The sequence below is a fragment of the Grus americana genome, chromosome 22 (assembly GCF_028858705.1).
Source record: "Grus americana isolate bGruAme1 chromosome 22, bGruAme1.mat, whole genome shotgun sequence".
Classification (NCBI taxonomy): Eukaryota; Metazoa; Chordata; class Aves; order Gruiformes; family Gruidae; genus Grus; species Grus americana.
The window spans coordinates 2,073,423-2,094,382 of NC_072873.1; the positions used below are offsets into that span (position 1 = coordinate 2,073,423).

At 63.3% G+C, this 20,960-nt stretch overlaps 2 protein-coding genes across 20 annotated transcripts; one reads left to right on the forward strand and one right to left on the reverse strand.

The window, feature by feature from the left end:
- Positions 1-1,394: 1,394 nt before the first annotated feature.
- Positions 1,395-12,678, reverse strand: NFE2L1 (NFE2 like bZIP transcription factor 1). Of its 7 annotated transcripts, none has more exons than XR_008573913.1 (7): positions 12,601-12,668; positions 11,619-11,827; positions 10,697-11,208; positions 5,493-5,582; positions 4,953-5,114; positions 2,863-4,606; positions 1,395-2,767 (listed from the first exon to the last, which is right to left on the reverse strand). XR_008573913.1 is itself a non-coding variant. In XM_054801557.1 (7 exons), the coding sequence occupies exons 3-7, from the start codon at positions 11,204-11,206 to the stop codon at positions 3,281-3,283; spliced, it is 2,304 nt and encodes a 767-aa protein (XP_054657532.1). In that variant the 5' UTR covers positions 11,207-11,208; positions 11,619-11,827; positions 12,601-12,678; the 3' UTR covers positions 1,395-3,280. The 7 variants fall into 7 exon arrangements, 5 of the variants coding, with proteins under 5 accessions (XP_054657532.1, XP_054657531.1, XP_054657534.1 ...); XR_008573912.1 differs by lacking the exon at positions 12,601-12,668 and adding an exon at positions 6,212-6,427 and having other exon boundaries at positions 11,619-12,419; XM_054801557.1 differs by adding an exon at positions 6,212-6,427 and having other exon boundaries at positions 1,395-4,606; positions 12,601-12,678.
- Positions 12,679-16,217: 3,539 nt separating this feature from the next.
- COPZ2 (COPI coat complex subunit zeta 2) lies at positions 16,218-19,293 on the forward strand. 13 transcript variants are annotated; one of them, XR_008573921.1, is made up of 10 exons: positions 16,218-16,252; positions 16,792-16,860; positions 17,074-17,155; positions 17,319-17,386; positions 17,476-17,531; positions 17,753-17,830; positions 18,166-18,217; positions 18,304-18,406; positions 18,524-18,623; positions 18,760-19,293. XR_008573921.1 is itself a non-coding variant. In XM_054801606.1 (10 exons), the coding sequence occupies exons 1-8, from the start codon at positions 16,235-16,237 to the stop codon at positions 18,397-18,399; spliced, it is 543 nt and encodes a 180-aa protein (XP_054657581.1). In that variant the 5' UTR covers positions 16,218-16,234; the 3' UTR covers positions 18,400-18,406; positions 18,585-18,623; positions 18,760-19,252. The 13 variants fall into 13 exon arrangements, 6 of the variants coding, with proteins under 6 accessions (XP_054657581.1, XP_054657582.1, XP_054657583.1 ...); XR_008573915.1 differs by having other exon boundaries at positions 17,319-17,410; positions 18,760-19,252; XR_008573917.1 differs by having other exon boundaries at positions 17,319-17,410; positions 18,763-19,252.
- Positions 19,294-20,960: the final 1,667 nt, after the last annotated feature.

Sequence of the window (20,960 nt, forward strand, 5' to 3'; positions counted from 1 at the left end):
TCTCACCCAGGCGTCCCGGTCTTTATGGATAAAGTCTATTGAGTGGTGAGCGTAGGGGTGCAGGAACTGCTACGCGGTGACCACGCCAGATGAACAAACACAGCAATGCCAATAAGGCATTGAAGCCTTAAAGGCGTCTATACCTAAAAAACACAGCGAGAGGGTGCAGAGCTACAAGGCATGCAGCCCAAAAAACCCGCTACTTTTAGGTGCGGTGGTTCAGCACCAGCCCAGGCTCTTCCCAGTGCATGAGTTTTTCCATCCCCAGTTCATTCGTCTGAGCTGCGCGTGGCGTCTTCTGCGGGGCCTGGGTTCCTGCCTGGCCCAAGGGGAGGATTTCGGCAGCAGCCTGTCCCCCTCCCCATGCTGCTCCCTGGTGTCTGCCCAGCCGGGCTGCCTGCACCCTGGCAGCGCACAATCCCTCACACAAAAGAGCAGCAAAGTCAGGGCCTGCCCTTGAGCCCAGCTGGAGGCAAACCCAGCTTTGCTAAGCCCTGCCTGGGGAACAGGGCTGCAAACCAGGGGCTGGAGCCAGCCTGAGCCTGGCGGCTGCCTGCCAGCTCGCAGCCAGCCCTTCCCACCACCACCGGCCCAAACAGGCACCAAGGTGGGGAAAAGCAACGTCCCTCCGTCTCCTCAAACCCTTTATCCCTCCTGGCACAGGGGTGAAGGGCTCCGGCTCCTGCCTGGGCCTCATCCTACAGGGGCAGGAGCCGGCCTGCAGAGTCTGATATAAATACACTCGTGATTGAATAAACTTTGGCTCCATCACCAACGCTACGGCCGAAACCTGCGGGGAAGGTGGGGCTTGTGTAAGGGCAGCAGCACTGGCTGGAGCTGCAAGAGGGAAGGGAGGGTTCGAGCTGTGCCGGTGCCATTTGCTCACCCGAGAGGAAAGCAGGACACCGCGCTCCGGCTGCAGGAGGGGGATGGAGGCGGCTCCGACCCGCGGCCACACGCTGCACCCAGCCGGGCCCCGGCCTTTGAACTACAGCAGCGTTGGTGGGTTTGGCTGAGGGACCCACGAGTTGCTCCATGCAGCTGCAAATTTAACCAGAAACACACTTTTCCTTGGCTTGCTTTAAGAAGATACTGTTGTGAAGTAAGGAAAAAAAAAAAAAATAAAGCAGCTGAACCAGAGCTGTTTTCCACAAACGAGGAGCCTTTTGCTTTCCTCCCTTCCAAGGCCGTTACCTGCAGGACCACAGCGACTCCCTCCCCAGACCATCGCTGGAGGCAAACCAGAGCTGCGCCGAGCTCAGCACAGCAGGAGAGAGCCAGGAGCTACCGTGGGTGAGAAGGACCCACAAGAAGAGGCTGTTTCATTTCCCTAACATGCTTAATCTTTTAGCAAAATAAAGAAAAGAAAAAAAACAACATGAAACAAATCTTCATACAGTGAATAAGCCGTTTTATTTTTGTCCTGTGCTCACACAATCTCTCTTCTTTCCCTGACAGGTCACAGATCATTAAAATAAAGTTTCTTAAAGGAAAATAATTTAAAACATACGCGCAGGGCTCCCTTCCAACCTCCCCACACCCACATCTCCACCACTTGTGCTTCGTCTCACGCGTAAGTAAAGCCATTGAATCTCAGGACTCCGGGCTGGGAGAGCCCACCGGGGTCTCGGCGAGTCCATCTCACGCTGCTCGGGGCCGTGGTGAACGCACCGAATACCCCGCACCGCGCTCCGAGATCCAACTCCTTTCCCCGTAGCCTGGAAAACGTGCCCATGGCCAGACATCTTCCCTCCGGGCAGCACCATGGGCTGCTCCAGGCCTCCCTCCTGCGTTATTACCAGGTTTCCTTCCCTTGAGTTACCACCCCGAGTCTTCCCTCTGCCCTCACCCCGTATCACATGCACAGGACTGGCTAGGAAAAGCCGGTTTTGTTTTTTAAGCTTTTTTTTTTTTTTTTCAGTTGCTGGTAAAGTCAGTACACTCCCAGCTGTGCTATATTGTAAATACAGCTTCTAGGATCGTCTCCGTGGTGGAGACGGACAGTGATCAAGGCACTACCCCCACCCCCCTCCTGAAAACAAAGGAAGTCAGACCAACACCTAGGGACAGAAGAGAATCCTATAATGTGATCACACGGTTACACTGAATCTTTATGGCAAAGAGAACATTTAGCAGCTTCGAACGTTTGGGCTTCTCCCTTTTACTCAACACAAGCACTCTAGACCCTATAGGGAAAAAACAGGGCCGAAGCCCTTAAAAAATCAATGCGCGGTTAAGAAACAGGAATCCTAACAGCTGTCTAATTTCTATACGTGACAAGCCCACGGCCTGGGCTGGGAACCCGCCGCTCCCCTCGTGCTGGGCGCTGACCCAGGGGGGGTGTCGGGGTCCCGACGCCCCTCCCTGCCTTCCTCCCCGTGCGGTTCCGCAGGCAGGCAGCGGGAGAAGACAGCGCTTTGCATGCAGGCTGCTGCGTGTGCCGTCCCAGCGTCCCGGCACGGCGCTGGCTCGGCGGCAGTGACATGCTCCGAGTGTGGTGGGGGGGAAAACGCGTATCGCACTGGTTCTGTTAACCCTCTCCAGTTCCACACACATACACACACACGCACGCACACGCTTCCCCCTCCAAAATCCTAAAGCTCTACGTGCCCCCTCCCCAAGGCGTCACAGCTCCTCCGCACGTACAGGAACGGTTCTCCCGTCAGCCCCCTCTGAGCTTCCTCGGGCTGGAAAGGGTTAATGGAAGTCACACCACTCGTGTTTCCATGGGTGCACTGGTCTGATCTAGGAAGGGACGTTGGTTAATCTGGAATTAAGTCAGATTGAATCACACCGATGTCAAAACTGGTTCAGGAAAAAGGAAAAAAAATAAAAATAAAAAGAAAAAAAAAAACCAACTACCTGAAATCACAGAACTTTGGAAGTTCAGAAAAATGTCTCTCCTATAACTTGTTTAAAGTTCATTTGCTTAAATCTCTTTTCTTATTTAAAGCCAGTTCCTAACAGTAGTTTTTCCACCTCTGCCAATCTCGCCACCAGTGATGCCAGCTCGTTTCCTGCGCTCAAAGGATTCCAGGTTGTGGAAGGCGCCGGGCTCGGCAGTGCAGGGTCCGCTCCTCCCCGTCCCTCCCCACAGGGAGCCCTCAGAGCTCAGCCTGCAGGTCCCGCAGTCTCCCGCACACTGACCGGCAGCAGTCACGTTTTTTTGAGAAGATATATCGGATAAGAAGGCATGAAAGTTCCTCTAAGTACTTCCAGGCTCAGCCCTTCTCCAGTTCTCACTTGAACGAGTGTCCCACTCCTCCCACGTCGCCGTCCCTCACTTCCTCCGGTCCTTCTGTTTCCGTTCCTGCCGCCGGGCCTGCTGGTCAGCCACGGCGCGAGGTATCAAAATGACGCTGCCGTCGCTGGCATACTGCAGGGCGTACTGGCTGGGGGAGTAGGGCTGGCCGTTCTCGTCCCGCAGGCGGCCGAACACTTCCTGGTAGAGGTTCTGCACCTTTTGCTTCATCTGACGGATGGATTTGAGAAATTCCACTTTCTCCCTGAGCAGTTTGGACTTGTCCCGTTGCAAGTCCTCGACGTCCCGTTCCAAGTTGAGGATGGTGTCCAGTTTCCTCTTGCGGCAGTTCTGGGCAGCCATCTTGTTCTTCCCTCGCCTCCTGATGTCTCGGATCAGGCTCAGCTGCGCCTCGCTGAGCTGGTACTTGGAGAGGAGCTCGTTAAACTCCTCCACGGGCAGGTTGATGATCTTGTCGTTGGTGAAGGGGATCTTCATGGCTCTGGCTCGATGCTCGTCCCTGCTCATCTGCTTATCCAGGAATTCGGACGGCTTCTCCTTGCTGCTCTTCTTCGTGGTGCTGGGCAGTTTGGGCTCCTCGGGATCCAGCGCCGCTGGCGCCATGTTGTAGGTGTGGTTGTGGCCAACGTGCTCCAGGTAAGGCAAGTAATGGAGCTGCGACGGGTCCTGGTAGCTCATGCGGCAGAACTTGCTGTACTCTGGCTGGTATCCAACCGCCCCTTCCGCTTCTTCAAAGTCCACGTTTTCAGAGTCTGAGCTGTAGCCGACAGCTCCTTCCTCAGAAAACGAGGAGGAGGAAGAGGACGAGGAGGAAGAAGAGGACGAGGAAGAGGCTTCCGAGCTGCTCAGAGAAGCGGGACTGTGACCGGAATCCAGAGAAAGACCCGAGTCAGAATCAAACTCCTCTTCCAGCTGCGAGGCCTGCACCGGGTTGAAACCTTCTTCGATCGCCAAGTCCATCAAGCTGATCTCATCAAGCATGGCTTCGTCTAGCAGACCGCCCAGCGGGTCCGGCAGCTCGGGGCCGGCCGTCTCGTTGACCGTGCTGTTCAACTGCGGAGGGAAGAAGATGCCGCTCAAGTTGGTGGAGCCGAAGGTGGTGTTGAGGCCAGTGGAGTTGTCCGGCGCCAGCTGGAGCAGGGCCGAGCTGCCAGCCATGGAGGGGCTTTCGATTTCCGAGCTGAAGAGGGAGAAGTCCTGTGAGCAGCTACCCAGAGAGGCCTGATGCAGGCTGACGTTCTGATTGATGGGAGTGTTCGGAGCCAGGCTGTAGTTAGAAGTCAGCAGGTCTCCGCTCGTGCCGTTGTACAGGGTCTCAGCGGTCGTGGTGTTCACTTCCATAGCCTGGAAGAGATGCGAAACAGCTCGGTAAACGAGGTGCGCCCGAGCCCTGCCTTTCTTCGGTGCCAAAAAGAGATGGGACAGCGGTTCTGGATCCCATGGCAGAAGCTCCAGCGGCCCAGCACCACCCGCCAGCTGCAGGAGGGTTAAGACAGCAGCAGCAACCACCGCACGGATGTCACCGCGTCACTGCACAGGCTGGGATAAAACCAAAGCAGCTGCCACCAACTCCAAACTGGGGTCGTCCCAGAATCAGGTGCTCGGCACAGCCATTGAACCGAAATTCAACGGAGCAGTGATGTGCGCCTGGAGGGACAAACGCCTTCCCGCGACCCCCGCTCCGGCTCACCTGCATTTCCATGATGGACATGAGGTCCTGCCACTGCTGCTCCAGATCGAAGGGCGACTCGGTCTCGGTGAGGAGCGGAGACAGCAGGCTGGTTTGGATGCCCGCAGACCTGCTCTCGCCGGGCACGGCTTCGCTCAGGGTGGAGACATCCGCAGCTGGAAACTAACCACGTGAGGAGAGTCAGTCCCCGGCTGAGCGGCCGTGGAGGCAGCAATCCCAAATGCCCTTCCACCTCCATACGGGCAATCGCTTCTCCTTTGTTCAAAGCAAACTGGTTGCAGTTATTCCTCCACAGTTCGCTATGAACTAATTAGAAGCAAAGCCAGAAGTCTTTAATTAATTGTGACCACCCCACCCCACTGCTAGTTTCGCAGGGACGATGCCTGGAGCCTCCTTAAGCAGGCTAACCCAATTTACTGCCGGTTCTGCAGTCTGGGGTAGGGGTACCAGAGGCACCGAAACCCCGGCAAGCGAGCGAAGGAGAGCCGCCGCTGCCTCTGGATTCGCTGAGGGGCGGAAACCATCGCCCCATCCACTCACCTCCGAATTCTCCCCAAAAGGGAAGGTGGCCTCCAGCAGCCTAAGGCACTCCTCCAGGGACAGGGCTGTCTGATCCTCCGCACCGGGCACCTGATGTAAAACACAAGCAATCGTAGCCCCGGGATTAGGGAGGTGGTGATGAGAAACGAGCTCCTTACAGCAGGGCTTTCTTACAGCGCATCCAAAAAGAGCCAGAGGCCCCACCCAGTGCTTCGCAGACTCCATCCTCCTGCTCCGGAGAGCGTCAGAGTGGCCCCCCGAGCGCAGCGCGGAAAAGGAAACGTGCTGCCTCTGCTCCCGGTGAGCCTCACCTACTGCCAGAGCAAGGACTCTGCTACGGACCGGAGGGGACTCTGCGCCTACCCACGCCACCGCCTCTGCCAGACAACCGAAAGGCGCAGCAAGAACCAACCGCCAACCACCCTCGTCCTAGTGCCCTGCCGATGGTGACACGGCCATTACCCTGCCCGCCTCGCTGCGGCTGCCTGGCCCGGCAGGCAGCCTGCCCTTTCCCAGCATCAAATCCTCTGGTCCACCCAGACAAACCCTTATCCTGCGGCTCAGCAGATCCCCGGTGAAAGTCACACGCGATGCCGCTCGCCCCGAGAGCCGGCCAGAGGACCCCTTGCTTCCCCTCCGCCTCGGCGGAGGCACGGACCCCCCAGCACGCTGCATCACCGCGGGCACAGACCCCAGCCTGGCCGGCCCAGGGGTGTTACCTGCGCAGGGAAACTCTCCCCGGTCTCTCCATCAACTAGCAGGTTTCTATCCAAGATCTCATTCCCTCCGCTCCTCCAGCTGTCCCCACGCTCCCTCCCATCGCTCAGCTCTTTGTCCACTTCGCTCTCTTTCTGACGGTGGCTGTAGTCAAAAATCTCTCGCCCAGCGCCGAGATCAATATCCTGTCTCCACAGGATGTCAATCAAATCGATGTCCTGAAAGACAGACCAGATTTCCTTCAGCTCTGGGCAGGGTCCCCACCCACTGCCCCTCCCCAGGGACACCCCCCCCCCCCCTTCATCCCCAGCCTGACCCGCAGCCCACCCGCCGGGCACCCCGCTCCCTCCTTCCCTCGGCGGCCCGGGGCGGTTCTGCCTCCCGGGATGCCCGAGAGCGGCTCCGCAGGCTCCGCATGGCGGGTGAGGCCGGCCCTTCCCTCCCCGCCGCCCATGGCCGCCCGCCCGCCGCCGGGAGAGGCGGCTGGGGCCGCCCGGGCCCGCGTCGCGGCGGTGGCTGCGCCGTGGCCGCCTTGCATCAGCCCGTGGTGCCATCCCGGCCATTTGCATAAGGGGTGGGGTGCGCCGGCAGGAAAATCCCCGCATTTCCACCCACCTGATGCAACTTGAGCTACCGCCGCCGCCGTCACCGGGCTGCCCGCAGCCCCCCGGGCACCCCCGCCGCCCTCCCCCGGCCGTAGAGCCTGCCCTGCGCCCAAGCCGCCGGCCCCCGCCCCGCAGCCCCCGCCTCCGGCAGCCTGCGCCGCCGCACCGCGCCTCCCCCGGGTCCGCCCGCACCCTGCCCCGCCGCCGCTGGGCCGGCAGCGTCGCCGCGGCACCGGGGAGCGGCCGCCCTCCCTCCACCGGAGCGGCCCCGGTACCTTTCTCATGTCCCCAGCTGCCGCCCGGGCCGCGGCGCACGCCGATCATGGTCCCCGGGGGAGCGGGGGGGGAAGGCGGCGGCGGCGGCAGCGCGGCGGGCTGGCCGGGGCGCGGCGCCGCGCACGCATCGCCGGCCGGGGCGGCTGGGGAGCCGCGCTCCGCTCCGCCCCACCGGCCACAGGTGCCCGCGGCCCCGCTGCGGCGGCAGGAGCCGCCCCCGCCCCCCCGTGCGGCGGCGGCTGCTGCTGCTGCTGCGGCGGCGGCGCCCCCCGCTCGGCTGGGCCGGGCTCAGCTGGGCCGGGCTCGGCTCCCGCCGCCCTGCCCGGGCCGGGCTGCGGCGCGCCCCGCCCGCCCCTCCCCCGCCGTTACCTTGGCTGCGGCGGCCGCCAAGCCCCGCCCCCACCCCCGCCGGGATGCGGCGCCGCCGGGCCACGCCCCCCTCCGCCAATGGGCCGCCAAGCCCCGCCCCTCTCCCGCACGGCGGCAACCGCCAATCCGCGCCGACGGGGGCCACCTCCTCCGCCAATCCCCGCCGGCGGGGGCCGTCGCCTCGACCAATGGGTGGCGGCGCAGCGGCCGCGCGGCGCCCACCGGGCCGCTCCCCCGCCCTGGCGCAGCGGGGCCGCCCCCCCCCCCCCCCCTCCGGCCTCGCCCTGCACCGCGCCGGCCCGCACCGCCCGGGGGGGGGGGGGGGGGGGAAAGCTCGTCCTGGAGCCCGGGGGGTCCCAGGGAGGGAGGGAAGGCCAGGCAGGCCGGGGTGACCTTGGCTCCCTCCCGCAGGAGCCCCCGGCCCGGAGGTGGCCATTCCCCCCCGCCACGCCACGCCACGCCACGCCAGCCGGTGGCAAACCCCCCCCCCCCGGCTGCTCCTCGTCGTCCCCCCCCAGACCCTGCCAGCGGGCACGGCCCGCCCCGGGCCCGGGCGGTAAGCAACGGCCGCTGGAGAGACAGGGCCAAGTGTAAGGAGATCCCCCCCCCGGCTGGGGGGGGCTTTGTCAGCCGGGACGGGGCTGAGCACCAGCAGCTCATCACATGGCTGACGGCCGCGTATTTTTATCCTCCTGTTGTGGAAACGGCACAGGGCAGCGGTGCCTCCTGCCTTCCCCACCCCCAATGCTGCAGAGGAAAGTACTCGGGATTAAACCTAGCTTTGTCTTTAGGCTGACAAGGAGTGAGCCCCCCCTCCTCGGCGATTTAAAAAAAAAAAAAAAAAAAATTTCCCCATTTTGGATGATCCCCAAGGCGTCGGGCAGCACCCACTGCAGCCCCCACCCGAGCTGCAAAGCCCAAAAGCCCTGCACCGCACCCAAGGGCGAGCTCCTGCTCCTAAAATTATTAATACCGGCCATATTCCCTGAGCAAGGTCGCGCCTGGCCCAGGCGACCCGCAGGGAGTTGCGATATTTTAAGTGCCAGGAAAAGTCATGGAAAAATTTAAACCCTGGCCCTAAAGCCACCTGCGTATCATCATCATCGTCGTCGTCGTCCACCTAACGAGCAGGGTTGGGGGGGGAGGATCGAGCCCTGCAGGTGCCTTCCAGAGGCAGCGTCTGCCGGGAGCTGCAGAGCTCACACGAAATTCCCATCGGAAAGGCTGGGCGGCTGCTCGGCATTTACCGGGGAGTCAAGGTTCCAGACAAAGACACCCAAAATAAATAAAAAACTAACCCCAAAAAGCCCCACCAGGGGCTTTGAACTAAGACTCGGTGCTTTGAAGCGTCGCACCAGCGGCGAGCGCGGTGTCGCTGGCCCCGGGGCGGGGGGGGGGGGGGGAAGAGAGGGCGATGTGACGGTGTGACGATGTGACAGTGTGGCGATGTGACGTGGGCGTGCAAGGCGGGCTCGGCAGACGGGATTTCCTGGCACTGGGTGCCCGGGCACTGTGCCCCTGGCAGCGCGGAACACCTTGCAGGTGCTGTAACACCCTCCCCTCCTGTCCGAGCCAGGGGTTTGGGGGAAAAAGATGGAAAATAGGGACCCGAGGAAGAGCGCAGACGGCCGAACACCTGGGATCAGGGAAGGTGTGGACCCAGCTCTCCCCACCCTTCCCCGAAGGGGTGACCGGAGCAAAATTGCAGCGCGGAGGAACGTGCTTCCCCCCCGGCATCGCCTGGGAATTTCACTCCCATCAAGTCCAGCCCGAGCTGGCCAGGTCTGCAGCTGCACCCTGCGCACTGGCGGCTCACAGCAAGCACGGCATTTAACGCAGGACTGTATTTTAAGACAGAAATAAACAGGTTTCTGGAATACAGCAGTGTTACCGGCCTCTTGCCTCTCAGATCTGCAGCATTTCGCCCTAAAATCTGACCCCGGTTTCTCTATACCGCACTTGACGGGGCCCCCAGACCCAAGGCCCTCAGCCAAGAACACCAGACTTGGGGAAGGGCAGCGATGTCTTCCTCAGGCTGCGTGTGACCTTGCACAAGGCATTTCATCAAATTCTTCCCCATTCCCAAGACAGGGAATTACCCCTCTCAATTATCAGGGAAGCAGCTGAATGTATGAACGTCTGCCTTCTGTTCTGCGACTCTCTGACCGGAGTTCCTCTCCTTGACACCTCCAAGGTCGCTGGTTGCAAACCTGGAGCAGGGTTTTCACCCTCGAGTCCCGCAGCCCCAAACGCCTCCGGAGCTGGGAGATCCCCGCAGGTACAGCCGAAACACCATCCACACTTCCTACGGCAGCGTCCCGCTGCTCATCCGTCAATACTAGACCCGAAACAATCATCACCTTTGTTTCTCTGGCGTGCACGCGTTCACACCACTTTCCTCACTCGATTCCCTGCCTGCTGCTGCGCCGAAGCCACATGACAAAAGCCCCGGGCATCCGCGACAGCTGCCTGAAAAGCTGCCCACCCCTCGCTGCAGGGGGACGGGGGTGGCAGCAGTCGAATCCCGCTCTCCCCGTGCCCAGACGCCTCAACAGCTTGTCCAAGACACAATTTACGAGATGCAAGAGCGACACTGGAAGGACCCGACGCTGCAAATCAGCGCTAACATCCCCCACGCCACGGGCAGGGAGACGCTGAACATGCCGTGACAAAGAGAACGGTGCCAAAAAGGAAAAAGAGCAGCAGCTCCCAGGGACCAGCATTGCATCACAGCCTCTGAAAGGTTGCGCTCAGACAGAAAAAAAATAAACCGCTTTCCAGTTCACCTCTCCCCACCCGCCCGTGATGAAAACCAAGCAATAAACATCTCCACTGGATGAACTCCAGAGCCAAGTAACCCAACCACCCGCTCGACACCTGGGACAAGGCTGTTACCCAATGCCCCTGTTTATCTCCCGACCTCGTTTTATTGGTTTCACAACACAAAGCTAAGCGTACAGGTCCGGATGCTGACCCCAACCCTTTTCCCCTCCTTTCGCTATTACTTTCAGACCAAGGATAAAACAAACAAAAAGGACAAACCACCCCACGATACCCCCGGAGCCCTCTCACTGAGCTGGAATTTAGCATTACGCCATTCCCAAGCAGGGACCCGCTTTTCCCAAGTGCTAAACACAAGGTACAGAGTACCGCTCCCTCGGATGGATACTGGAGGGCAAGAACCCCCCCAAGGGCTCCCTCTCCCCCCCACCACAGGCAAAAGAAAGTCCTGCCTACCTCTTTGGTGAGGTCTCCGTTCACTGGGGCAGCCACCGCTCCCAAATCTTCCAGTTCTTCCCCAAAACCCTGCTCCGCTCCGCTCTCCCTCACTCCGTTGTCAGGGCTGCTCCCATCCTGCAGGCCGCTGCCGTTCTCTAGGGCGATACCGGCGCTGGGCTGGCTACCGGACACGGAGCTTTCGGGGTCTCTGTGCACTAACCAGGCGTTGACTTCGGTGGTGGGCACCTGAAACCTGTCCAGGGCCCTCACCTGGTTGAGGAGCCTGCGAGCGGTGAAGTAATAGTCCAGGTCTACGCTTTTTGGGTGGATGCCATATCCATCCAAGGTGTTACGCAGGTTGTGAAACTGGGTCTGGGTGTAAGCGGAGCTCTGGCCAAGAATGATCTCCCGGAGAGGGGGGAGCTGCGAGTTCAGGTAGGTGTCCACGTCCACACGAACACCGATCAAGCTCAGCAGAATGGTGAATTGGATGAGGCCTTCGGTGAAGTATTTCTTCAGAGAAAGCATTTCTGGTGGAGGAGAAAAGAAAACAGGTGGAGGGTTTGGGAATCAAAAAAAAAACCAACCAGCATCAGATGAATTCTCCACACAACAGGTTGGTTGGGTTTGTTCTTTCCTCTGCCCCACTTTCAAACAAAACAAAATAAAGCGACGACTTCAGCATTCGGGTTATCGTTAAACAACAGGATAAAAGTCTAAAGAACATTCAAGACTTTGGGTTCAGGACAACTTTGTTTTTCTTCTCAGATTCTGGAACTCACTGGTCAGCCAGCAGAGCGTAATTAAAGATTTAAACCTCGAGAAGCAACAGACCCTCCCCAGATGACAGTCTCCACCCTCCTTCTTTTGCCCTTTCCTCTTCTTCAGAACTGTTTTAGTACACAATCCATGCAGCTACACAAAAATCCATGTGACTTACTGTCCAAACACTCCACATACAGCGACTTCCTCTTGCCCCCCCAATTCCCCACGGTCCAGGACGGGGTCTGCTCCCTCCGACAGCCGGCTGTTCTTTCTTCCCCTCTTCTGATCTACGAAGCTTCTTGAAGGAGCCTTTTACGAGTCAAAGGTCCTGATCATGGGAAGGTCCAAAGACTCCTCCGCTTCTGGCTGCAATTTCATCAGCAGCTGAAATATAACCAGAGAACAAACGCGATAACACGCCGACGAGGCACCACCCTAAACATTGCACATGGACCTACTACACCGGGAAACGGCGGTTTCCCCACGCGTGGGCCCCTGAAAAGCCAAACGAATTTCACTCGAAAAAGCTGATTTTCCTGACACGACACGGGCACAGAAACACACACAGAGGCACGGCAGAGGTTACCTTTGGTGACAATATTGTCCATACTTCCCCTCCCTGAGCTATTCTTAGGCTGGTGCGTCAACTTCCCCTCTCTCTGAAGGAATCCAGCTCCGACTCCCTTTCACTCCTTAGCCCAGTTTCCAGCGGCTCTACAAAAACCCGTCAGGGGCTTTCCACGGGCAGCAAACCCATCCCTGACCAGCGCCCGACCGGGGACTCCCGGGATCGCCCCTCCCGCCGCGGCCCCGGCCCGACCTTCCCGGGCCGCCCGCTCCCAAGCCCGGCGGGGCGGCTCCCGGTACCCAGGAGGAGCCTCCAGGCCCCGACGCTGCCCGCTCTCCCCTTCCCGGGGGTGGGGGTCCCAGCGCTGCCGAGCGAAGGGCGGCGGGACCATGTGCCGCCCCCCCTCACCCCCCCGCCCCGGGCCCTTTAAGACCCCCCCGCGCCTCGTGACCCGCCCCCCCCGCGCGGCCTCGCTGTTCCCTCAGCGTCGCCCGGCCCTCGGCCCGGCCCGGCCCGGCCAGCACCCCCGCAACGCCAACGCCGCCGCGGCCCCTCCGTCCAGCCCCTCCGCGCTGCCGCCCGCCGCTACCCGCTCGCCGCCGCTCGCTCCCGGCCCCGCCGCCGCCGCCGCCGGCCCCGCTCCCGCTCCCCGCCCTGGCCAACCACCTCCCCCTCCCGCCTCGCGCGGTGCCGCGACCAATCGGCGCTCGAGAAGGGGAGGCGGGACGAAGCGGCAGCCCAATGGAAGGCGACGGTGAGGCGTTTGCTCCCACCCCCGCCGCCGCCTGGATAGGCAGGCTGAGCAGCCAATCGACGCGCAGACAGCGCCGCTGGCCCCCGTGCTTGCGACCGCCGGCCAATCGAAGTGACCCGCCCCCTCAGCGATTGAGTGACAAGGGATCTGCCCAATGGAACGCGAGGCCTCCGCCGAGCGACAGCGAAAATTACCAATGAGACGACGCGCAGGAGCCAGCCGCCCGTCTGGGCGCTTGAGTGGCAGAGGCGCGCACCAATCCCTGCGACGCAGAGACACCGCCCCTTCGCCCCGCAGCTGTTGCCATGGCACCGGGCGCCCCAGGCCCTCAGCGCAGGGCGAGGCCTGGGGCCGCCATGGCGGAGCCTCCATCACCTCGCAGGCCTCGACACCGCCCCGGGGGTCCCCACTCCCCCAGGGCCCCCAATCCTGACACCTCCCGGCACTGGGGATAGAAGGGGCTCTGGGCCTCCTCCAGGGCCACAGCATAGCGGGGCCTGCAGCGGGGTGATGGCTCCTCGGCTTTGCTTGTCCCCCAAGAGCGGCCCCAGGGCCTCCCCTGCGCTGCCACAGGCTCTCGGGCTGATAACGCTGTCTAAACACGGCCCTGCCCCGCGCTCCCCTCGGCCCTTGCAGGTCCCTGGTCATGCGCAGGCACGAGGCAGCCGCCGGAGCCACTTGCAGACAACAGGACTGAGTCAAAGCCGAACTCGGAGCTTCGCCTCAGGCCCTGCAGTGAGTCAGTGACGGGGAGCGAAGCTAGGGCATCGCCTCCTAGCCCCATGCTTTACTTTCCTCATTGCTCCAGCCCTTCGCTAATTAAAAGTCTTTAATTTCATGCTCCAGCAGCTGCCCAGTCGGCATACCCCTGCTCATTACGCCCAGGCCTGGTTTTGGGTTGAGGAAAGCGAGCTCTCCCGGTCGGCTGCTCCTCGCCCGTGGCGGTGAGAGCTGCCAGAGGCACAAATGGCTGTGGCAAAGAGAGGTGACCCCAGCCCCGGCCTCGGCTGTCCGAGAGCCATGGGGAGGGGGAGAGCCCGGGGAGAGGGGGGCACCGTGCCCCCGGGGTGCTGGTGCTCAGAGCAGGATGGGGCTCCCCACCACGCAGCCAGAGCTGCTCGCAGCCACATGCCGCTCACATGCCAGGGGCTGTCCGTCTGTCTGGCCATCACGTGTCAGCCTGAAGCACTTGCACTGTCTGTGGGTCGTCCCACGAGTGCCGCTGCTCGTCACCAAGGAACCCACTGGCCAGTTTGAGTTTGATCGAGCTACCAAAATCTTGACGTCTGATTGTCTTTTGAGACAGTAACTACCCAGCAGAGGTGAGGGAAAGGCTGCAGCTCATCCCAACCGCCTCACCGGGTGCCCGAGGACTCTCACCAGCGCCATCAGCCCACGCAACCAGTGGCCCTGACGCCACTCGACAAAACGCACCAGGATCTCCCGTTAGAACTGCAGGCGCGGAGGCGGAAAGGCGCTGCGAACGGCGTCAGGCCCCCGTCCCATCCTTGCATCCCAGGATGATCAACCACCAGACTGATGGAAACTCCATAAACTATTTAAATAAGCACAGAGTGGGGCCGGTGTTAAAAAACGTCGACTCTGAGCAGGTTATTTATACCTTTCCCCATCGATCGGCGCAGGCTTCCTGCCCAAATCAATGCTGGCACCCACAGGGCGAGGGGCAGCTGCTGCCAGACCTGGCAGCAGAGACAGGCAGGTAGGAGGTGAGGGCAGGCGGGCAGCACCACCCCTGCCTGCTATTCCTGCAACGCTGCAGCTGCCAAAACCAGACACCCTCTTCCCTGCCCCAGAAAACTTGCCGGGACAAACAGGATGCCAGAGACAATAGTTCATCCAAAAGAAAAAAAAAAAAACAACTGGAAAATAAGCGTGGGCTCCGATGCCTCGCGGCGGGGTGAGGTTTCCCAGCCGAGGGTGTCTTCCCAGGGCAGCAGCAGGAGCGGAGCCCCTGTTTTTTACGGCAAGGACCAAGTTTGCCGGCACGGCTGAGATACGGGGGACAGGCTGCGCATCCCCCCGAACCCAGAGAGCCCCAGTGCTGCGAGCGGGGACGCTCCAGGGAGACGGGCACGACAGGGAAACGGCCAGGGGAAGGTGGCGAGGAGCCTGGAAGTACCCGGATCTGAGTGGTTTTGGGTCACGGGCTGGCTCTGCCCCGGCTGCTCTGTCTCACTAATCTTCTCCTGGAAAACAAGCCGCGAAACACCCACGAAAGCCGGGGTGCGGCCCCGGCCCACGTCGTGCCACAACCAGCAATTTGCCCCGGCAGGCGGACGGGAACGGCCCCGTTGCCAAAGCGGTTCCCCCTCGATACCGAGAGCCGCCGTTCGGCACGTTGCACACCGGGTGGGAAATTTGGGGGTGCTGCCAAACCCCGATGGGTTTACAACGGGGCTGCCATCCCCCCGTGCCCCACGGGGAAAATGGATGTATGGGAGTGCCCCAAAAACCTCTCGCCGCGGCTCCCCAGGGCTGTGGTCAGCAACCCGAGCCGGGCTGCCCCTCGTGGGGTTTATTTTTAGTGTTCCCCCCCCCGGGACTGTTTGGAGGGCTGGCAGGCGTCCCCCACCCCGCACCCTGCCCGGCTCAGGCAGGCGAAAGCCTTTGGGTGCCTCACAGCAGCGAGGGGGGCACAGAGCCCCTTGCCCAGTGCTCCCACGGGAAAAACACCCCCCCACACACACACACACACACACCCTCCCTGGCTCCTTTTCGGCCGTGGGCCAGGTTCCCGCGTGGGCTCAGCCCCCGCCCGTGGGGAAACGCTCCGGCCCCGGCCCCGGAGGTTAAAGCAAAACAAAAGGCGATTTGGGTGCAACCGGTGACTCACCGGTAAAGGCCGGGGACCAGGGACACGGGGAGGGGGGAGCTGTGCCCCACGGCTGGGGTCACTCGTGATCGCACCCGGGGGGACACCAGCCCCCCCCGGCAGAGCCCACAGCCTGCACCCGGGATGTGCCTGCACCCACCGGCTGCACCCCGCGCTGCCAGGACCCCCACCCGCCTCCCCTTGGTCACCGGGGGGGGACACAACACACACCCCAAATTGAAGGCAGCAGAGGTTGGGTGAGGGGTGACCCTTCCCTGAACCCCCCAATTCGGGGTGCGTGGGGGTCCCACCTCCCTCCCACCCCACTGCCCCCCCCGGTCAGTCCTTTCCCAAAGGAGGTGTCTGTGTGCGGGAGGGGGGCACTGGGGGAACACCCCCCCCCCCACGTTCCCCCACTGCGCCCACGCCCACGGGAGTGCGGGAGCCCCGCCCGGGGGACACCCCCCCCCCCCTTTTCCTCCACAAGAGCCGGGGGGGGACACGCGGGGGGGGGTCTTGGCTCCGGGGTGCAGCGGGGAGGAGTCGGGGTGCGGGGGTGGGGGGGGGAGCGGGGCCGGGGCGGGGCGGGGCGGGCACGGCAGCGTGGGGCGGGGGGGGGCCCGGGGCGGCGGAGCCATGGAGCCCGCGGGGCCGGTACAGCCGGGACCGGCCGGGCCGGGGCCGGGACCGGGGCCGGGGCTCCGCAGCCTCCCCGGGAACTTCGTGCGGCCGCGGCGGGACGGGGGGAGCGGGGAGAAACGGGGGAAAACGAGGAAAAAACGGAGGGGGGGGGGGGAGGGGGAAAACTGGAGGAAAAACATGGGGGGGGTAAACACGAGGGAGAAAAAACGGGGGGAAAAACACGGGGGGGGGGCGAAGGGTGGGCAACGGGAGGAGGGGGAGGACCATGGTGGAACGGGGGGAGATGGGGGCCGGGGGGGGAACTGGGGGGCCGGGGGAGAGGGGAGAAATTGGGGAAAATGGGGAAATGGGATTGGGGGGAGAATGGGGCAAAAAGGGGGGGCAGGACAGGGAGAAGGGGGGTGGGACAGGGGAGCAAAGGGGGTCCCCAAAACCCAGACCTGGGGGGACCCCAAGGGAGAGGATCCAGGGGAGCGCAGGGTGGGCTGGGGGTGGCCAGACACCCCCCCCCCCGCGGGGCTGAGCCCTCCGACCCGGCCCGTCTCCCCCAGGAGCCCTCGCTGTACACGGTGAAGGCCCTGCTCATCCTGGACAGCCACGGGCAGCGCCTCCTGGCCAAGGTGAAGCCCAGCGCCCTGCCTCAGTTTCCCCAGGGGATGCTGCCCAGCCCCCCCCACTCACCCCCGTTCAGGTGTCTCCCCCCGGGCTGCAGGGTCTTGGGGGGTCCCGGCAGGGAGCTGGGGGGTCGCGGCACACGTCCCTGTCCCCCCCACACACCGTGCAGGATCCGTGCCGCCCACCCTGCCGCGCTGACCCCCTGCCCGTCCCCCCAGTACTACGACAGCACCTTCCCCACGGCCAAGGAGCAGGCGGCCTTCGAGAGCAGCGTCTTCAGCAAGACCCAGCGGGCGGGCGGTGAGCGGGGGTCCCACTCGGGAGCTTTAGCAATCGTGGGGGGAGACAGCAAAGAGATTAATGCTGGTGGGGGGCGTGGGGGGGGCACGGGGCTCGGAGCAGCATCCCCTCCGGCGCAGTGCTGGGGGACACTAACGATGCCACGTGTCCCCACGCCGTGCAGGTGAGATCACCTCTCTGGAAGGACTCACCGTCGTCTACAGGAGCAGCGTCGACCTCTTCTTCTACGTGGTGGGGGGCTGCCAGGAGAATGAGGTACGGGGAGGGTGGCAGCCCCGGGGGGACCCCCCAGCCCCACTGACACCCCCATTCTCCCACAGCTGATGCTGTCGGCCGTGCTCGCCTGCCTCCTCGACACCCTGGGCCACCTCCTGCGGTGAGTCCCTGGGGCCACCCGGCCCCAAACGTGCCTCAGGTGGGGAAACTGAGGCAGGGCACAGGGCAGCAGCTCGCTCCAGGTGACACCACGAGCTGGTGTGAAACCTCTGTCTCCTAACGCCTCGGGTGGGACGGGGCCAGCGCTGCTTTGGGATGGCAGAGACCTTGCACGGGACCCCAGGCCATGACTGGTGACATCTCCCACCCGCTCGCCCACAGGAAGGAGGTGGAGAAGTGCTGGCTGCTGGACAACATGGAGGGAACCTTCCTGGTGGTGGACGAGATCGTGGACAGGGGGTGAGCTGCTCCTGGGGGGGACGGAGCAGGAGAAGCAGCCCACAGCACTGGGAGTTGCAGGGACAGCGGGGGGGGCATCGTCCCCCCGGGTGCTGGGGAGGGGCTGGCCCCGTCTCTGGCTCAGGGTGCCGACGGGGAACTGGGCACCCCGGTTTGCCAATGTTGCGGCAGCTCTTCCTCAAGCCTTTGTCAGGGCATCTCAGGGCTTTGCACAGGGAGGGAAACTGAGGCACGGGGTGGTCGTGGTGATGCCCGCTGGGGTGCAGCCAGGACCGGGAGGGAGCTGTGCCGGGAGGATCCCGGTAGGATGGTGCCAGCACCGTGCTGCTCCGCAGGGTGATCCTGGAGAGCGACCCCCAGCAAGTGATCCAGCGGCTGAGCCTGCGGGTGAGTGCGGCCATCCTGTGCCATGGCCTTCCTCCACCCTCCTCTGCCTCTCCCCACCCTCCTCAGCCTCTCCTTCCCCTCCCCAGGCCCCGGAGCCGGCAGCGTATGGCTTCGTCCTCTTCGACTACCTGGCAGGCAGCTCGGAGCGGAGGGACACGGGGGGTACCGGCGGCCACGAATAGCACCGAGGTGCAAGCCCTTCCCTGTGCCAGGGGGCTGGGCAGGGATGGGGGTCGGGGTCATCCCAACCTTGTGGGTGATGGGCACCATGCAGGGTGGGTGCTGAGGGGATGCTCCTCACATCAGGGCACCCAGCGGGTCCCCTTCGCCCTGTTCCTCAAGCTGCTGGTCCCCTTCCCTCCCCCAGAGCGATGACAGCCCTGTGTCGGAGCAGAGCACGGCCCAGGTAAGCGCTTCGTTAGCCTTGCTAATGAGGGGGTGGGTTGCCCAGCTTTACCCAGCAGGATGGAGATGGGACACACCCTGGGTCCCGCTCTCGTCGTCACCCCAGCGTGGGGTCCCACACACCCCTAATTGCTCAGCAGGAGGTGTGCCCCCCCCCCCCCCCGGCCAAGGGAACCCAGGCATCCGGCCGGGACGGGCACCCCAAGGTCAGCCTGGCCCCAGCCCCATCCCAGGGGTCTCGTACCAGCTCTTGCAGCCCACCAAGGAGCACGTCAAGCCACCCCCGCTGACGTGACAGCTCCGGGGTCTCCCCTCAGAGGGGCTGGCTGGAAAGGTGGGACCCCAGCACCGGGGGACACCGGGCAGCAGGACACACGGACGTTCCCCAGCATCCCCCCTGCTTTGACCCCAGCCCGGACCCCGCGCTCCAGCCTGGATCCCCAGGATGGCTCCTGCCCAGCTACGCCGCCTCCAGAAGCCCTTTGCCAGGTCTCGTATCCGCCCCCGACGTTAATAATATCAAGGGAAAAATTAAGCGCTAATGAAGGAGAATTGATTCACTGTTTCCACTCGCTCCCGGCTGGAGCCAGCTACAAATAAAGTTTCCATCCCAATTTAGTGTCCTCTCTCCGTCAGCCACATCAGGTGGTGGGTCCCATGGGCACATTGCCCATGGTCTGGGGGATCTTTCACTCTTCGGTGCATTTCTCTTAGAAGCAAAAATGACATTTATGAATTTTTCTGTAAAATCCCACTCCCTGCGGGTTCATAACTTCAAGCCATGGCGGATCAATGGGGTTGGGCACGGGGTGGCCCGGGGCTGGTGGGATGCTGCGGGACCCCAACGTTCTGGTGTGGGTCTGGACAAAGAAGGGAGGAGCCTCCCACGCTCTCCCTGGCCGTGCCCGGGGTGGGGATGGGTGCGTGCAGCTGGGCACCCCAGCGCTGCCCACCCGTGGGTGCCCAGTGGGGCAGCCGTGGGGCTTGCACCCACGGGTGGGCATGGTCTGCTCTGCCACAGTCATGCTGCACCAGCATAGGGACTTCCCCCACCTTGGGATCACCCTCTTCCTGGGAATCCCTCACCCTGGGGACCCCCCCCATCCCAGGACACCCAGCCTGGGGACCCCCCCACCCAACCCCAGCAAGGCACCTCCACCGCCTCTTGCGCGACGCTCCCTAACGCCGCGGCCGCAGCGCGGTTCTTGCTCGTCGCTCCCTGGAGGGGCCCCGGCAGGTTTTGCATAGCTCCGCCCCACGCCGGGCACTGCCCTTATATGGCTCATAGTCCCGCCCCTACTCGCATTAACCCCGCCCCGCCCCGGATGCCCCGCCCCTACTCGGCTCGCGCATTCGCGATCCTGCAGCGCCACCTGCCGGCGGTTGTGGGGCAGCGCCCGGAACCCCCTGCCGGGCCCCCCCCAGCCCGGGACCGCCCCCGGGACCACCCCTCCCTGGGATCCCCCTCCCCGGAACCCCCCCCCCCCTCCCCGGGATCCCCCCAGCCCTGGACCTCTCTGTCGCCAGGACCCCCCCTCTCCTCAGGATTGCCCCCCCGCCTGGACCCCCCCCTCCTCAAGACCCCCTAGGACACCCCCACCCCCCCCCCCAGGACGCCCCTCGCAGTCCTGGACACCCCTGGACCCTCCTCCCGCCAATCATAAGCCTCAGCCTTGGGATCCCCCAAATCCGCCCCTTGGGGACACCCCCCCCCCCCCATCATAGGGACTCCTGCCCCTTGGGACCCCTCCCCTTACTAGGGACACCCCTGCTGTGGGACACCCTTCACATTTTGTGACCCCCCACCCAGGTTTCCCCCCCCCCCCCTTCTGCCTCCCTAAACCCCCTCCTCACCTTCCCCAGCCCCTCCCGGGGTCACCCCACAGCCACGTGAACCCCAAAGATGCATGTCCCCCAAAACACGAGTGACACCCCAATCTTCCCCACACGTGTCGTGCCCCCCGCCCCGCGACCCTTCCCTACCCATCCCTGCGCTCCCGACCCCGGGGGGCTGTGGGGGGCTGCGGGGGGTGGTGCTCCGGGCAGATGGTGATGGATGGTCTCGCCCTGGCCTGAGACCCCCCCCTCCCCGGAGGGCCAGGCAGGGAGAGCAGCTGGCAGCGTGTCCCCCTGGGGGGCCCAGGCAGATGTCCCCGCAGCTGGGACCCCCCCCCCCCAGCACCTTTCTGTGCCCCCCCCCCAGCCCCGGGTCCCCGAAGCCCCTCCACTCCTCTGGGCTGGGAGAGCCCCTTGTGTCCCCATGTCCTCTGTGTCCCCAAGGAGGGGATGATCCCAAGTCCCGTGTCCCCCCCAGGACCTCACAGCCCCCTGGGACCCA

What these genes read in the sequence shown, in the direction of transcription:
- NFE2L1 (XM_054801557.1), bottom strand. Translation starts at nt 11,206, where the DNA reads ATGCTTTCTCTGAAGAAATACTTCACCGAAGGCCTCATCCAATTCACC. An exon ending in GGGAGAGTTTCCCTGCGCAG is followed by an intron (nt 5,583 to 6,211) that starts GTAACACCCCTG and finishes GTTTTACATCAG; the next exon opens with GTGCCCGGTGCGGAGGATCA. An exon ending in TGTCCATCATGGAAATGCAG is followed by an intron (nt 4,607 to 4,952) that starts GTGAGCCGGAGC and finishes CATCTCTTCCAG; the next exon opens with GCTATGGAAGTGAACACCAC.
- COPZ2 (XM_054801606.1), top strand. An exon ending in CAAGACCCAGCGGGCGGGCG is followed by an intron (nt 17,156 to 17,318) that starts GTGAGCGGGGGT and finishes CACGCCGTGCAG; the next exon opens with GTGAGATCACCTCTCTGGAA. An exon ending in TCCAGCGGCTGAGCCTGCGG is followed by an intron (nt 18,218 to 18,303) that starts GTGAGTGCGGCC and finishes TCCCCTCCCCAG; the next exon opens with GCCCCGGAGCCGGCAGCGTA.